This window comes from Danio rerio, chromosome 18 (assembly GCF_052040795.2).
Source record: "Danio rerio strain M-AB ecotype USA chromosome 18, GRCz13ab, whole genome shotgun sequence".
NCBI classification, from domain to species: domain Eukaryota; kingdom Metazoa; phylum Chordata; class Actinopteri; order Cypriniformes; family Danionidae; genus Danio; species Danio rerio.
Window position 1 is genome coordinate 48,928,161 of NC_141038.1, and position 17,293 is coordinate 48,945,453.

The 17,293-nt window shown below is 37.6% G+C and overlaps 2 protein-coding genes across 7 annotated transcripts in view; one reads left to right on the forward strand and one right to left on the reverse strand.

Annotated features, from left to right (window-relative positions):
- The window catches only part of wt1b (WT1 transcription factor b), a 117,125-nt gene that overhangs the window by 53,726 nt on the left and 46,106 nt on the right, over window positions 1-17,293 (reverse strand). The window lies entirely within an intron of this gene.
- Window positions 22-12,735, forward strand: eif3m (eukaryotic translation initiation factor 3, subunit M). The gene is given in 11 exon segments (NM_001024735.1): window positions 22-153; window positions 2,498-2,630; window positions 4,250-4,388; window positions 4,481-4,604; window positions 5,614-5,708; window positions 6,152-6,235; window positions 6,315-6,414; window positions 6,500-6,581; window positions 10,615-10,758; window positions 12,065-12,125; window positions 12,561-12,735. Coding segments are annotated over 11 exon segments (1,128 nt in total). The 5' UTR covers window positions 22-111; the 3' UTR covers window positions 12,685-12,735.

Here is a 17,293-nt window from a genome sequence, read left to right on the forward strand (position 1 = left end):
GTGACCTGGAAGTGCGTCAGCATCACCGGCAAGTACACGGATCCTCTTCCGGCCTGAAAAGCTAGGCTGCGAGCGTGGATTTTTATCTGTGCTCTTTAAAACACTTTAAATATGAGCGTACCGGCGTTTATTGACATAACGGAGGAGGATCAGGTATGTTTAAATAACTCACAAGCATTTTGTGTGTTTACGCACTCATTTCAGCAAAAATAACGGTCCCGCTAGATAAAGCATGCTTTTAGATGCTAACATCTGTTAGCCTTTAGCTCGATTAATACTTGTAGAATAACGAACTGGTAATATCATCGTTTAACAGACAGACATATGTTTCTTGTTAATGTTTGTGTTTCCACATATTTTGAGATGGGTTTTGTGTTAAATAAATGTATTTTTGTATATCAGCAGAATATTTTGAAGCGCAAGTCACGCACCTGCTAAGTTTTTTTGTGTTATTGACAGCATATAACGTTATTTCTCAACACATAAATATTAAAGTATTTGTAATCCAATATTTATGAATTGACTGGACGCTTCTTGGTCAGAAACTATGCGGATGTTCTCTAATAGGAATGATAACCTGATTAAAAGTGTCTTATTTTCTTTATTAACGTTAGCGTTATATATTTAATTTGTTTTAAACAGATTAATTAAATAACATGATGTCCTAAATGAGGTAAAGTTGGTTTTATATTCGTGCATTCGATCTTTGAATGTTCACTCTGAAATGGTATGACTTTAAAACAATATTAGCACTATTTAATTGATTATGAATGGACAATGTTGTACTTTATCTCTTTAACTGCCTCACCGAGAAAATAAATGTTGGACAGCATTTCTGAACTCTTAATATCACTAGTTACCACACTCAATGCATTTTTTCAACACATCCCATAATTTCTGAAATACAAACTTCTACCAAATGCTGGATCTGTCGGTTTATGGTAAAAGTACCAGAATTAGTACATATACTATACAAAATATGAAGTGTAAGACCAATTTATTAAAAAATGATCAAGATAAAACATTTTGACTACTCAATCATCTTTGTTTTTTGAAGTATACCATAAAATATTTCTGATTTTCATTTTACATCTTTTTTTTAACAATAAAACCAAGTCAAATCAAGTGTAGAAGTGCAACAGAATTATGTTTGTTTGATTATTTTGTAAACCAAAAATGCTGTGTGTGTGTAAACCATTATTTAAAACTTTAACAGTCTTTATTTAAAACAGTCAAAACAATATGGTCATCCATTTGGTGGAGCGGGCAGTTAACGGGTTAAAAATAAATAAAAACATGAATTATTAGAAACATAAACTGTAAGTTATGCACCTGCTAAGTTTTTGTGTTGTTGACAACAGATATTTCTCAACACATACATATTTATATATTGGTAATACACTATTTACACACGACTTGTGACACACTCACTATAATGTTTACCATGCTGCTTTGAATATTCGTTCTGAAATCGCATGTATGGCGTAAAAAAAAAACATTATTTCTTTTGTATAACATGCCTTTATTGAGTTTTTTCAAGATTTTACAATAACAGGCTTAGGGGAAAAAACTTAATTAAATAATAATAATTAAAAAAAAGAGAAAAAAAAATATATATATATATATATATATATATAATTTCTAAATATAGTTTCACTATTTATAATTGGCTTAGAATAATTTTCCAACATGATATAATTAAGGAGAAAGTCTGAATGTGTGGATATAAAACCAACTTTACCTCAACCCATAATTGTTTACCAATCTACTTTGAATATTCGGTCTGATATACCATGTAAATATGACTTATATCAATATTAGCAGTATTTAATTGACTGTAAACAATGTTATACTTTAGTAGTAGTCATTTGCTGCTAATATAAGTTCACCTATTCAGAATTTGTTAACAATACTTTTTAAAAAAAATTTATAATAAAGGAGAAAAGCTAAATGTGCGAATATAAAACTAAATTTACCTCAGTGATGTTGAATGCTAGGGATACATACAGTCTTCTATCTTTTGAACAAATTCCCATTTTTGTAGCTTTCCTATTAGACGAATCAAGTCATAAACATGTACAGTTTTATATTTTCAATATGTTTTTTAAAGAAAGCTTACATCAATTAAATGTATGTAATGTAGTGTATGCTTATGTATGAAATGTGTAGTGAAAATGAAAATAATATAATTAATTTAATATAAAATTAAATGTTCACTTTCATGTGTATATGATGGTATATAATTTTCATATTACAAAGTACAATCGATATGTATTTCCATTTTTGGTGTAGTCATGATACCAAGAAGCTGCTCAGATCTTTAGTTTGATGATCACTGAAGCAGCCATTTTCATCAAAATCTTCAGAAATAGACATTCGTAGAAACGTTTTGCACTTGTGTATCATTCCATAGGATGCTTCTTGGATTTAATTGTGCATAAAGAGTATCTGAGAATATAATTCAAACTGTATTTATTCTTCTGACTTTGGCTTGCAGGCGTCAGAGCTTCGGTCCTACCTGAAATCTAAAGGAGCGGAGATCTCAGAGGAGAATTCAGAAGGAGGTCTTCATGTTGATCTGGCACAGATCATAGAAGCCTGCGATGTCTGCCTCAAAGACGATGACAAAGGTATAAACAAACCACTGAAAATATGACCAAAAAATCATCTTTTTTTTTCTTATATTTGGATGTAAAATATACATCCTACTTATTGCTCTCAAATAAAACAATATTCCTATTTTAAGTCTGTGAGTCTTAAGTCTTAAACAAATATAGTGAATAGGACAATGTTGCTATGCTCACATGAGTAAAATTTGCATGACTTTGTGCTATTTAAAGTTACATTTACCATGGTATTTTGTATACTCCATTTTAATAGTCATGTTACTTTTTTCCATATTAAGTAATGCTACATTGTTATTCTGTTATATTATTTATATTCATAGCAATGTTATACATTAAGAGATGCACCTTTATGGAAATTATGGCTGATACCGATATTTGATGTATAGCTATTTATATTTGTTAGAGGATAACGGATTTATAAGCTGATAAATACAAATGTTGAAATGGACTTTTATGAGTCCGATTACCTGTTATCTGATACCACCTGTATGAGACACTCTTTCCCTCTTTGTATACACCACACACCTTCTTATAAACCAGGGGTGTCCAAACTCAGTCCTGGAGGGCTGCCGTCCTGCAGATTTTAGCTCCATCCTTGCAGGTGTGTTGAAGCAAATTGTTTCTGGAATGCCTGGTAAGAGCTTGATTAGCTAGCCCAGGTGTGTTTGATTGGGGTTGGAACTAAACTTTGCAGGACACCAGCCCTCCAGGACCAAGTCTGGACATCCTTGTTATAAACACTATACTCCTAAGAAAATGTGTATTTCTGAGTGTTCATGCAGGTAAGTGGGCTTGACAAACCAACTGTAGGACGTTGTAATTGTAGGATGTTTTCGTCTCCATATGCACCAAACTTTTTCCTACAAACACCAATAAGTGGACTTGATAATAATAATAAATAATGAACTTAGACTTGTCTTGGCATCTATTCACCGTATTCTTCGCCGACAAGCGGGCGCAGCCATTTGAATCTTTTTGGCACGAGACTTCCGGTCTCATTCACTTTCGTTCATTTTTAGACATTAACAACTGCTCGTTTCACTGTTTGATGTTGCAAACTGATATTTCATTGCTGTATTATTCTACTTGATATGTATAGTCATGCAAACATTTGTTTGTAGAGCAAGTAGTTTGACCGTTTTTTTTTTTTTGCCGTTTATTATTCCTAGTCATTTCTCCCATAGGCGACTGAGACGGAAGTTCTAAGACAATCGCGAAAACAGGCGCACTTCCGCATTTTAGAACAAGGTCAATATAATGCTGCTTTGTGATCTCTGGTTTTTAGTTTTATAGTATAAACGATTCTGCTGAATGAACAAATGTAAAAGGATTAGACAAAACACAAATACAGCGGATCAATTGTTATGTGTTAACCTTAACTGCAGAACAGGAAAAATCTAGAACCTTCTTTCCTAAAATCATTTACTAATTGCAATTCTGAAGCCCTCTTTGGCCCCTTTACTTGAACTTATTTGGTGTCCCCTTTGTCCTACATCTGTTAGTCAGAGAATATTTTTTTATTATTGACCAATACTGATATCTGGCGAATCTAATCAGAGCTTCTCTTTATAGATCGGATACACAAATAACCTTTTTTTGTCCCCCTCTGCTGATGTCTGCAGATGTGGAGAGTGTGATGAACAGCATCGTGTCTCTGCTGCTGATTCTGGAGACGGAGAAGCAGGAGGCTCTGATTGAAAGCTTATGTGAGAAGCTGGTGAAGTTTCGTGAGGGTGAACGGCCCTCGCTTCGGATGCAGCTGTGAGTGTCTAGACTGTTTTTGTTTTTTTTTTAATTTCCTTGTATTAATTATTTGTATGTTTGCTTGTATTGAACTCGTATTCTTCTCTTAGTTTGAGTAATCTGTTCCATGGTATGGACGAGAACACTCCAGTGAGACACACTGTGTACTGCAGTCTGATTAAAGTGGCGGCAACCTGCAACGCCATCACCTTCATGCCTACAGACCTAGACCAGGTATAGAAACCGCCGTCATTTTATTAAACTGTGTTTGAAATATGAAGGTATATAGTCTTTGTGGTTAATCATGGAATAATTAAATGAAAATGAAAGTGGCCGTCTAACTAATGACGCATTGTGATTGACTGGTATAAAAGGGTGGAGTTAGAAGATTGTGTCACAGGCCTCGAGGAAGGCCTTGTTTTTGTCTTTAAATCACCCATAAAATGTAAAAAGGAAACAAGAAAAACAGTACGAAGCAATTACTTGATGAGTACGAATCATTACCTTTTTGAATAATAGCATTCTGTTATTTAAAAATTAAATTGTCAAAAAATCCCTACCCTTATTGTTGTTATTGTTATTGTAAAGTTAATTACAGTCTAGGATTTTCACGATACGGGAATTTGGTATCAATCGGTACTGAAACTTTAAAAACGTCCATTTCCCTCTGACATTTGAGCGCTGAGCGCATTCTCAAACAACACTGATTTGCTAGTGTTTACGTGCTCAACCGAAATGACTGTGATTGGCCCAAAAGGTCATCAGTTCACCGAACTCACTGCTGTTTATTTGTAAACACAAATACAGAAACACTGGAGCATTTTAAAGCCATGAAGATCAGCTGGTTTGTCTATAAGCTAAAATGCTCCAATGTCCCTGTATCTGTGGTAACACTCACTAAACAGCAGTGAGTTCAATGAACTGATGACCTTCACAGCCAATCACAGTCATTTCTGTTGAGCATGTTAACACAATGGCCAATCAGCTGTGTTTAAGAACGCACTCAAATGTTAGAGGGAAATGGCAGTTTTTGAAATTTCAGTATCGATTGGTACCGAATTCCAGTATCGTGACAACACTATTACAGTCAGAATATAATTACTTTCTGTTTAATCATTTTTTTTAAATAAGGTATTTTATGTAATTTATTATTAATTTAATCTGGATTTGTTTTAAGTAGCCTATGTACAACCCCAACTTTATCATTAACTATTTTGGTTTTTATATCTGATGTGTTGTGCAGGTGAGGAAGTGGATCGTTGACTGGAATCTGAACACAGAGAAGAAACACACTCTTCTCCGTCTGGTGTATGAAGCACTGGTCGACTGCAAGAAGAGGTATCTGTCAACATCATTTCCGCTCAGTAGTTTTAGGATTGGCGACGCAATGGCGCAGTAGGTAGTGCTGTCGCCTCACAGCAAGAAGGTCGCTGGTTCAAGCCTCTGCGTTTTTGTGTGGAGTTTGCATGTTCTCCCTGCGTTCGCGTGGGTTTCCTCCGGTTGCTCCGGTTTCCCCCACAGTCCAAAGACATGCGGTACAGGTGAATTGGGTAGGTTAAATTGTCCGTAGTGTATGAGTGTGTGTATGAATGAGTGTGTGTGGATGTTTCCCAGAGATGGGTTGCGGCTGGAAGGGCATCCGCTGTGTAAAAACGTGCTGGATAAGTTGGCAGTTTATTCCGCTGTGGCAACCCCGGATTAATAAAGGGACTAAGCCGACAAGAAAATGATTGAGTTTTAGGATTTTCAAGTTTAGACATTTATTCTGCTGTCTGTTTCAGTGAAGCTGCAGCCAAAGTAATGGTGGAGTTACTGGGCAGTTATACAGAAGACAACGCTTCACAGGCCCGTGTGGACGCACACAGGTATGACTTTCTCTTCCACTCTCTCAATTCTGATCTCCTGATTCTTTAAATTAATCTATAAACCCACTCTGCTCTCTAGATGTATCGTTCGTGCGCTGAAAGACCCAAACACCTATCTGTTCGACCATCTCCTGGCTCTGAAACCAGTGCGCTTCCTTGAAGGAGAGCTCATCCATGATGTAAGAGGAGACATTTCATAAACAAATACATGCTCTTATTTGATTATTGAGCAACTGTTTAATAGAACGGCTTGTCTGCTTCCAGCTCCTGACTATCTTTGTCAGCGCAAAGCTCATATCGTATGTGAAGTTTTACCAGAGCAACAAAGACTTCATCGAGTCTCTTGGTGAGTGCTGTTTCTGAAGCTCATTTTAACATGAAGATGGATGCAGTGGATTATAAGTGATAAGCCCTGGGAGTATCATCAGGAAATTTGAATCAAAACATAGTCAGACATTCAGCTTTATCTTTCTGGTGTTTCCATGCCATATAATGATAGTCACATTCATTTTCAGTTCACCTATATTTTACCATGTTTTACTCTGTTTCTTTACTACTTTGAGTTGTTTTGACCCCTGGGTACCAAACTAGCCAATGTCTAGTTTCAAACAAAACCAGACTTGTGAACATAGACCACAGGGTTTAAGAGCTACAGACATTTATATTTCCGCAAGTCGTTTTCTGGAAAATGCTCAAAAATGGGGCAAAGGTTAAAAGATTAAATGTGTACCGGAAAAATTACGTTTTAATTACGTGTATACCGTGAAATGTAAATAAGGGGCCGTGGCCAGCTGAGAAAGACGCTTCATGGGAAGCTGACTGTTGTCAAGTCCACGGTTGTTTATAATTACTATTTTTGAAGGAAAAACCTGTTCCACATTTTCTCAGTGTTAACATATATTTTTATATTTAAAGGTACTGTATGTAAGTTTTTGACTCTTCTAAAGCTTACAAATACCTTAATATGATGGCAGATATTTCATAAACATGCTAAGTAAAGTCAGATATTCTGCTTTGAAAATGTGCGTTACGTGTCGGAACGTTTGTCTTTGTTTTGGTTATTTTAACCCGCCCAATGCCAGTTTAACCAATTATATTTCAGCACCCTGGGTTACCTTTTTGGCAAACAGCATATTTTATTCATTCATTTAGAAAGGCTCTCAAAGCATTCGTCCGTGACCGAAATGGGACCTCCAATTAGACAGTAGCAGACTCTGAAATGAGACGCAGATTCAGTTCCATATGAGGTTATTAATTAGCAAATAATATCAATATTACAACTGTATACATTAGGTGAGCAGGTTACATTGAAACCGTGTGTCCTAACAACACGCTTTCTGACAAGATACACAGTGAAAAGCAATTTGGCTGTTTGCACCAGACGAAACACGACAGAAATTTAAATGCAGCCATTCAGAAGCACAGAACATGCTCTCACTCATGAAATGGTAAGGTTTATACTCTGTTTAATACATATTAAACCTCTTAAACATTAAGAAATGTACATGCTAAATCACTGATATGTGCTTAGTTCTAAAGTTCAATCTCAAACAGTTTATTCTGAGGTGAACTATCTGCTGCTGCTTTCAGTAGTATGGCAATAAATGTCATGTAAAATGGCATTCAGACTCCTATTATTAGCATTTAACACTGAATAAAGCACATGAGGTGTACCTGAGGTGATCATTGTCAGTTTTCTGTTGTTCAGCTGTGAGAAATAGAAGCTGTTTCTAATATATCAATTTGAGGTTTTGGTTAGAACAAAAACTCCTTTTAAAATGAAAAATATTCCTTCTATCGGTGCCGTTGCTTTTATTTAGAACAGTTTAAATCACTCGCTCCTGTTCTCAATCTGGCAACCTGCACTTGCGTTTGTTTTGATTCAGGAGTGCAATACCTAGTTCAACCACTGGGTGTCAAACTTACATACTGCACTTTTAAAGTTTCTTTTCCTGTAACTTACTGATCAATTCAGTGGTGTAGCGCAAAATGATTGGGCCCCGCCCTGCAGGAATTATTGAAGGGGCCCCCTGGTGAGGGTGGGGTGGGGGTCTGCTACGCCACTGGATAAATTTTACATCTGTGAGATGTTGCTTGAGAACTGTTTACAATAATAGGGTATTATTAATAATTGTTAATAATAAATGTATTAAGAAGAATGTCAAATTAATCATTACATAAGCCATCTTAATCAGTATAAAAGAGAAGTAGTAAAACTAATGTAACTTTTGACGCTGCTGTTAATTAGTGCTCTCTCTCTTCTGTCCATCGCTGCTGCTCTTTCATTTGTTTTGATATGCACTGGACTGTTAAACACACACACACACACGTGTCTGTAGTCTGCTCTGGACTGAAGGAATTTGAGTCTCAGCAGTTTTGTCTCTTTTAAAATGCAGATGTTAATTACGGCTGGATCCTCCCTGCCATTGACCAGCGACAGACCGTTCAGCATAAGTGTTGATCCAGTGCTGACCTCCCTTTAAACTCTCAATGAAATGCCTCATTGACCACCTGCTCATTTTGAGCATTTCTTAATTAAAATAAACAGGTTTTCTGATGAGATTGTGAAGCGGTGGTTACTTACAGTGAACGTCAGCAGTAAACTTCTACACCAACCTACACCAAGACCGGTTATTTACAAAGTGAATGAATACCAAGTACCAAATACCAAGATATAGGTACAGTGCTCAGTGTAAACGAGTACACCCTATTTGAAAATTAATAATTGGATACATTTATCAGTGAATATAGACTTGGTAAGATGAATTAAAATAAGAGTTTGGCCACAGCCATATCACTCTGCAACTCAAGACCAGTTACTCACTGAAGCTAAGCAGGGCTGAGCCTGGTCAGTACCTGGATGGGAGACCACATGGTAAAAATTGGTTGCTATTGGAAGTGGTGTTGGTGAGGCCAGCAGGGGGGCGCTCAACCTGCGGTAAGCGCACTGGCACAGTTGTCCTGTGGCTGCCGTCGCATCAGCCAAGTGGATGCTGCACACTGGTGGTGGTATGGAGAGACCACAGCCCCTCCCCCCATGATTGTGAAGCGATTGTGTGCACTATTTAAATACTCATTACATTGCGTGTCAATAAAATGTTCATTTTAAATGCTCGGAAAATGGAAATCATGTAAAATAACTCATTAAACAGGTTTTACTTACACTTAAAGTTAACACACATGCTATCAATGAATTCTGAACACACACACTTTTGTAAAATATGTTAGTGTAGATGTAGTTTAGTGTTTAATGAACTTTTAAAGCAAGACACTCCAGGTGAAAAGGGTAAATTAGCCAATACTATAGACCTTATAAATACTTGATTAGGTTATAATTACAAAATGTGGTTTGCGTCAAAATCTATGGAAGAGATATTAGAAGTTGCATAAAGCCAGATTCAAAATAATGCAGTTGTACCGAAGTGGCTGACACAGAGGGATCCATTTGCAGTTTTTTTTTATTAAACACAGTTTAATAACAAATAGCACACAGATGTAATGCGTGTGCAAACACAGTAGTATATGGCCGTAGGGCTGGCGGCTGGCAAACACAGGATGAGTATGCAGGCATGGGTCAGAGGCAGGCGGCTAATCTCAAGGTCAGTGTTCAGGCTAGAGTTCAAGGCAGGCGGCGTGGATCAGAGTCGGGATTCAGGCAAAGGTACAAGGCAGGCAGGGCAAGGTCAATAATCAAAGCAAGGTAGCAACGGGAAGCTAGCAAGGATGAGAAACGCTCAGTAGTGTTAGCCGGGGCAGAACAAGACTTCGCAATGGATTGGAGTGTGTGTGCTGCTTATATGTGTGAGCGTGGGTCATTAACTGGATGAGCTGCAGGTGTGCATGCTTGTCAGTGTAAGTGGATGACGTAATGCTTAGAAGTCTGGTGATGATGACCTCTGCTGGCCAGCGAGGGGAATGACTGGGACCGAGTCAGAAGTCAAAGGGTTTTTTTTTTGTTAAGACTTTTAGATATTTCTCTTTTGTTTAATCACATAAAATGGATATACTGATATACGTCAGGAACTTTTTGGAGGTGTTGCTGAAATTGAGATTTCTGGTTATGTGGATGTGTTATAATTGAAATGTACAGCTACAAATAGAATGTAAAAAGGACTGCAGTAATATAAAGCTTAACCGTGTATTCGTTCCAGAAAAAGCAGCAGCTCATTCATTAATAATTCTGTAGATTATACACAAAATAAATGTACAAAAAAATAACGGAGAGCATCAGTGATTTCTTTCTTTCTTCAGTATTTGAAGATGCGCATGTCTAAAACTTTGCTCTCTGCCATTATAACTTGTTTAAAGCGCAGTCCAGTGACACAATGGAGATCTGAGGTTTAGTGTTCTGAAGAATATGCTTCATGATGTGTTTTTAGGTCTGTCTCATGAGCAGAACATGTCAAAAATGAGGCTGCTGACATTCATGGGAATGGCGGTGGAGATGAAGGAGATCTCCTTTGAGACCATGCAGCAGGAGCTCCAGATTGGCGCTGAAGACGTGGAGGCCTTCGTTATTGACGGTACGACTCTTTCATACTTTCACTGAGACTTTTGAACTTCACAGTAAATGTACATTGGATTTTTTTAGCAACAGCAGCCCACACATGACATATTACATGGATTAAAGACTTATAAAGTGGGTTAAAGCATCAGAATACTAAGTGTAAAAGAGCTTTAAATGTTGGTTTGTTAGCATTTGCACGTCCAGTTTTGTTTTTATTTGTCTACAAAATATGACTTATAAATTATATATAAATATACTATGCATTTTTGATGGCATATTAAATAAAACAATAATTTGATTGCATATAAAATGACTCTTAAGGCTCCTACACACCAGGACGTTTTTTGTTTGCGTTTATCGTCAGCGTTTTATGAGACGTTTTTCAGTGTTCAAACCCAAGCGCTTTTCACTGGCGTCAAGCAGACGAGTATGCTAAATCAATCTTGACGTTAGATGGCGCTGCTCAACTATAAGCTTCTGAAACCCAGTTATAACACCGAAGTGGAGGAGCAGAAGTTCAGTCACACGCATGTTGTTAAACTTACTGGTGACTCGAACAAGCATGTATGGTTCAAGCAGCAGCTCCATCTCTAGCGATGAAGAAATGATTATTGTTTACCATTACAATAAGCAGCTGCACATTCATAATGCCTCGGGGCATCTTCTTCAATGTGCGCTCGCATTGACAGTTTCGCACTTGAGCGCCTCCAAGTGCTGTTTACGGTAACTTCAGCAGCTCCGTCCACGTGAACAAAGATACCGATCTGATTGGTGGAGAAGGTTTTGACGCGGCGCGCCAAAACAAGAAAACGAGCATGAGGCGTTTTTTTAAAAATGGCGCTTTTGCGCCTGGCGTTTTGCACGTTGGTGTGCACAATCACATTGACTACCTTTATTTAGTTACGAGGCGGTAAACGTCGGAAAACGCAAGCAAAAAACGTCTGTGTGCACGGGCCTTAAGGATCACAGTGAACCCAAAATACTTATTTATTGTCATTTTTACTATGTCACTATCTTTCAGCTAGCTATGTTTTATGCCTTTGTCAGCAAGTAATTTGTAATAATTTGAATTATAATACAATTTAATCTGATATAAATTATTATTATGTCTAATTATTTTATTTATCTTAAAAGTACAGTTGAATGTTTAATTTTTAATAAATGCGATGCATTATTTATTTATTTGGTTATTTAAAAGCATTTAACTACACACTTTGCTTGCGCTTATTCTGCTTTCTAAGTATATTAACTTGTCTTGTACATTTAATGTAACGCAGATGCAAAAATTGACCTACGTACTGTGCTTTTCTCTCAATTTCTAGCTGTTCGGACCAAAATGGTCTATTCCAAGATTGACCAGACACAGCGGAAGGTTGTGGTCAGGTAAGTCAAAACCTTACTTCAGTTTCAGACTAGTTGACGACCCAAAGAGTAAGCAGCTTTAGTCATGCTTCTGCTAGGCATGACTGATATCTTATCGTTGGCAATATACCGGTAAAAATTCTACCCACATTAGGCTTATCATCGTAATAATAATAACAACGATAAAACCGACAATCGCTCTGTGCAATGATTTTTTACAGCACCACATGTGCGATACATTTTGTGTTTATGAGCTTGTTTACAAACTGATTTACTGATATACTTGTACTCTAAATTCCCTTTATAACATCAGTCAATTGTGACCAGATGTGGTTTCTTATCACAGAATGAGGAAGAAATCATACTATTTGTAGTATTCAACATAGTGATACATTTTTTTTTTGTGCGGATATCTGCTGACTGTGTTGTTTTTACTCTTCTGTCTGCCCCCTGTAGCCACAGCACACACCGCACCTTTGGCAAACAGCAGTGGCAGCAGCTTTATGACACACTGTGCTCCTGGAAGCAGAATCTGTCCACGGTGAAGAGCAGCCTCCAGACACTGTCTCCCACCGCCTGACAGCGCTCTTTCAGTTTTTATACACATTCAATAAAAGACTTATGAAGACCACCACATCTGTGCTTCACTCGCTGTAATTTGTGAGGGGTAATGAACTGCCACACATTCATTAGAGTTAATTAAACCCCATTTATCACTTAGAAAGGTTTATTTATTTATATTGGCCACTGAATAAACTACTTTTTACTTGGCTACTTAATAAATATGTTAATGGATGTGTGAGGTAAACTACATAAAATGTCACAAATTAGGTCGGCGCAGTAGGCTAGTGGTTAGCGCGCCAACTAGAGATGCGTGGATCAGCTGAAATGACACCCGAATCCGCGGCTTCATACTAATCATCCACCCACCACCCGCTCGCACATCTGATATATGGATCCGCACGCGCTCGTCACTTTAATTATTTTATTTATTTGTATTAGGCATGATGATAGGTCACTGTGGATATTAACAGCAGATTCAGTGAGCTAATCTGTGCATCTCTGATAGTAAAATAATACGTTAATCGTAAACGTTTTTAAATTAATATTCATTTATAAAAACAAAAGTTAGTCTTTGGACAAGATTTTCTTCATTTTCAAATACAGAGAGTAAAAATAAGACATTTTAGCTTTTACAGAGACAGGAACAAGATAACAAAAAGGGTGCCACTTCAGCCTAAACGGCAGCTATGTTGTGTTTACTTGGCCTTTTTCTTTACACTTTGCAAAAACAGATTAGCATCTACTGTGCCTGGATTCAGGCGATTCCGCCTGGCCTCCAAAATGCGGCCAGCTGCACTGAATGAGCGTTTGTTCGCACCGCGTGTGATGGGAATGAACAAGATTCTCCTCGCAAGGTGCTGCAGTCATGTAAATAAGCGATCTTGTTTCTCCCAGAACGATAGCAGATTTTCCCTTGATGACTCCTCTAACTGAAACTTTGAACAGTAGGCTACTCTTGCACTTCATCCATTATTTTTAGGCGTCTCATCTTCCCATTCTGTAAAGCCCACGCTCTGCTTTTTCACTGGTCCACTACCATGTCCAGCTATATCCACCCGCAACGACACGCAATTAATCATGTTTTTTTTTTATGACTCAACCCACCCGACCTGCAGATTATCTGCAGCAGCCGTGGATTTAACCGCCATGCGCGCATCACTAGCGTCGACATATGGTGCAGTAGCACGTCGGGCCGTCCCGAGTTCAAGTCCCTGCTCGGGGACACCCCCCCCTCTCCCCATCTTTGCTTAATGTCTAAACACTATCCTCTCTAATAAAGTCAAAAATGCCAAAAATAAATCTTTAAAAAAAATTCACAAGTTCGTTAGTTGTACTTGGAGGACTTGAAAAGATTTTACATTAAGAGGCCAAAATCTGTTTGGTTTTTTAAAGTAAAATCAACTTATTATTTTTGGGGAATGGGTTTTATACTAATTGCTTTTTACAGTCTATTTGACCATGGTAAACACAAATTAACCATGGTTTTTCAATGTGATACAGATGCACCGAAAAAACTATACTAACTATACTCATTTTTGTAAGCGAACATTTACACAGAATAATTTAGACAAAAAAAGAATAAATGCCATTGAATATAATATATTACGAATAATGTACAAGTCATCTAAGTTACGCAAGTGTACACATTTCCACCGCAGTTGATTTTGAACACTGAAATGAGGCTGGAGATAAATAATGTGAGAAATAGTTTCACTGAACCGCAAAACCTTCCCCTCTCCGTGTACTCTCACTACCCACAGGTTAACAGTTCAAACTCAAATGACGTGTCGTATGAGATTTACCAGTTATGTCTCCTTTTCTCCATCCACTGTGTCCGATTTCATGACCTTGTTTTATCATGATCTGATACAGGTTGAATCCTATTTCTGCTGTGAGAACAGTTTCTTATCTCTCCAGTTATACGGTGGCCCCACAAAGTATTTGGCCACTTAAAAATGAGCTCCATTGCATTAGTGGATGTATGAAATCATTTCTTCTCAAGTCCACACAGGTGTAGTTGATTTCACAGAATTGAACATAGATCAAATTAACATGATCCTCTAAAAGTTTTGCAGTACTACTGTATACAGCAGGTAAAATAAATGTTAAATATTATGATTTTTATCATGTAAATATATTTCAAAAGGACCTGTTGAGATGAAATTGACCCAGATTTTGGTAAAAACCACAAAACAATCCAAACATACATTCAATCATTCATTTTCTTTTCGGTTTAGCCCCTTTATTGATCTGGGGTCGCCACAATCGAATTAACTGCCAACTTATCCAGCATATGTTTTACGCACCGGAGACCTTTCTAGCCGCAACCCATCACTGGGAAACTCATACACACTCATTCGCACACATGCACTATGGAAAAGTTAGCCTACCCAATTCACCCAATTGTGTTTGGACTGGGAAAAAACACGCAAATGCAGGGAGAACATGCAAACTCCACACAGACACGCCAACTGACCCAGCCAGGGCTCGAACCAGGGACCTTCTTGCTGTGAGGCGACCCACTGCGCCATCGTGACTCTCATAAAAAGTTGTAGATTAAATTTAATTCATTTTCCTTCAACTAATTAGTCTCTATTTCAAAGGTTGCCACACTGTAATGAACCGCCAACTATTCCAACATATGTTTAACGCAGCGGATTCCCTTCCAGCCACAACCTAGTACTGGGAAACACCCATACTCTCTCGCATTCACACACTACGGCCAATTTAGTTTATTCAATTCACCTATACTGCATGTCTTTGGAGGAAACCAGAGCACCCGGACCCACACAGAGATGCCAAGTGGCCCAGCTGGGACTCAAACCAGCAACCTTCTTGCTGTGAGGTCACAGTGATAGCCACCGTGCCGCCCCTTTTGAGTTACATTTCTTTTAAAATGCATTTTATTGGGCTAATGTTCAGTTACTACTCATTTTACCATGTCGTTGTGGTACATATTTCATCATTGTGTTTAATAAAGAGTCTTCAGACTGTTGAGTAATAGTTGGGTGATTTTCAGCTAAGCTTAAGACGCTTCTGCCAAAGCTTGATATCTTAATTTCAGCACAAAATAAACAGAATAAATCATTTCCGCAGTGCAGTTTTAAAAACTTGGCCTCCTTCCGACGCTATAAAACATGACTCCAGCTACACAGCAGGAGGTATTTCCCATTGTAGAGAAATTATCGCATTTCCAGCCGACCCCAGTTATCCGTCATTATTCATGCATGTTTTCAAATCCTCCAGGGTTTCATCGAGTTCAACGTCGTCTGGTCTTCCACAGCAGATAAAGTCAGGAATGTGTCTTCATATCAGCTCTCTGCCAGGCCCGGTGTGGACAGTACAGCTACAGTATCCAGACCCCCTTTCTGGTGAAATACTGCAGCCTATTACTGTTCAATTAGCACCCGTCTCCAGGAGGAGCTCGGATACATCACTGGCTGTTAAACTAGGGACTTTTCCGGGCAGGAGATCATCATCTTCTGGGTAAGGCACGAAATGAGTTGCTTTCCCAAGAAAGCAGATATGAGGCGATCATGTTATAATAAAGCGATGAGGTTTATCTGGTATGTCTGAGATATTTATATTAAATGTATTTCTTTTTTGAGGTCTCCATAGAGCATGAAGTCATCTTATCATGGGTTATGCATGTTAGAAAGCTGTGCACAGATAAACTCTAGTATAGTTCTGCTGAACGATTTAGTTATCATGAACAAGTGCTTCTGTACAGCAAAAGTAAGAGGTTAATTACAAACATGTCGTCTGTAATTATACGACAAGCTTTAGATTGTGACACTGAACACATACACTCTAAAAAAAATGCTGGGTTGTGTATTAACCAAAGTGCCTTTTAAGAAAAATCTGTTCATTCGACATCCATATTTGCAATGCCTCCTCTTCCTGCAGTTCATCCAAGACCAAATCCTATCCAAATGATCGGGGGATTACTGAAATCTCAAATATGACTCGCTGAACTCAGAGTTAAATTACATATTTCTTAAATCAACAACAAAATCTGTTGATAAGGCACACACAAATGTCCTAACAAAGTTTGCAGTATAGACACATGTAATGTCAAGCCAGTTAGTCCAATGACGGTGTCTACTGGTGGATGAAGGTTCACTGCATGTTCGGTCTTTCCAGTGCACAATGTTGATTTACTTTAAATTTAACTCATATCTGACTCCAATTTTAGTATGAGGTGGTTTAAAATATTAATATATTTATCCTTGTTTTATCTGACTCCATTTATAAAAGATTGATAAGATTATTTTGTTTCCTTTAACATTAAATTATGATTGATTATTCTCTTTGATTTGTTATTATATATTATTCTCATTTATTTTGATTCCTATAGCATCCTGAGTCTTGTACTGGCCGAGTATACAATCTCTTAAACACAAGCTTATCAGTCTTGGTCAGTAAACAGATGCGATTAACCACTCTCCTATAAAGGCAAAACCCTACTCACTCAGTTAAGGATTTTTTGGTGGCCCCTACAGATCTGGTATCTACTAAATCAAGACAAACTATTTTAGTCATACCATAATCATTAGTATAGAATTGAGCAAACAAATAATAATCACCATATGATTTATACAGTATTATAAGTTTATAGATGAAGG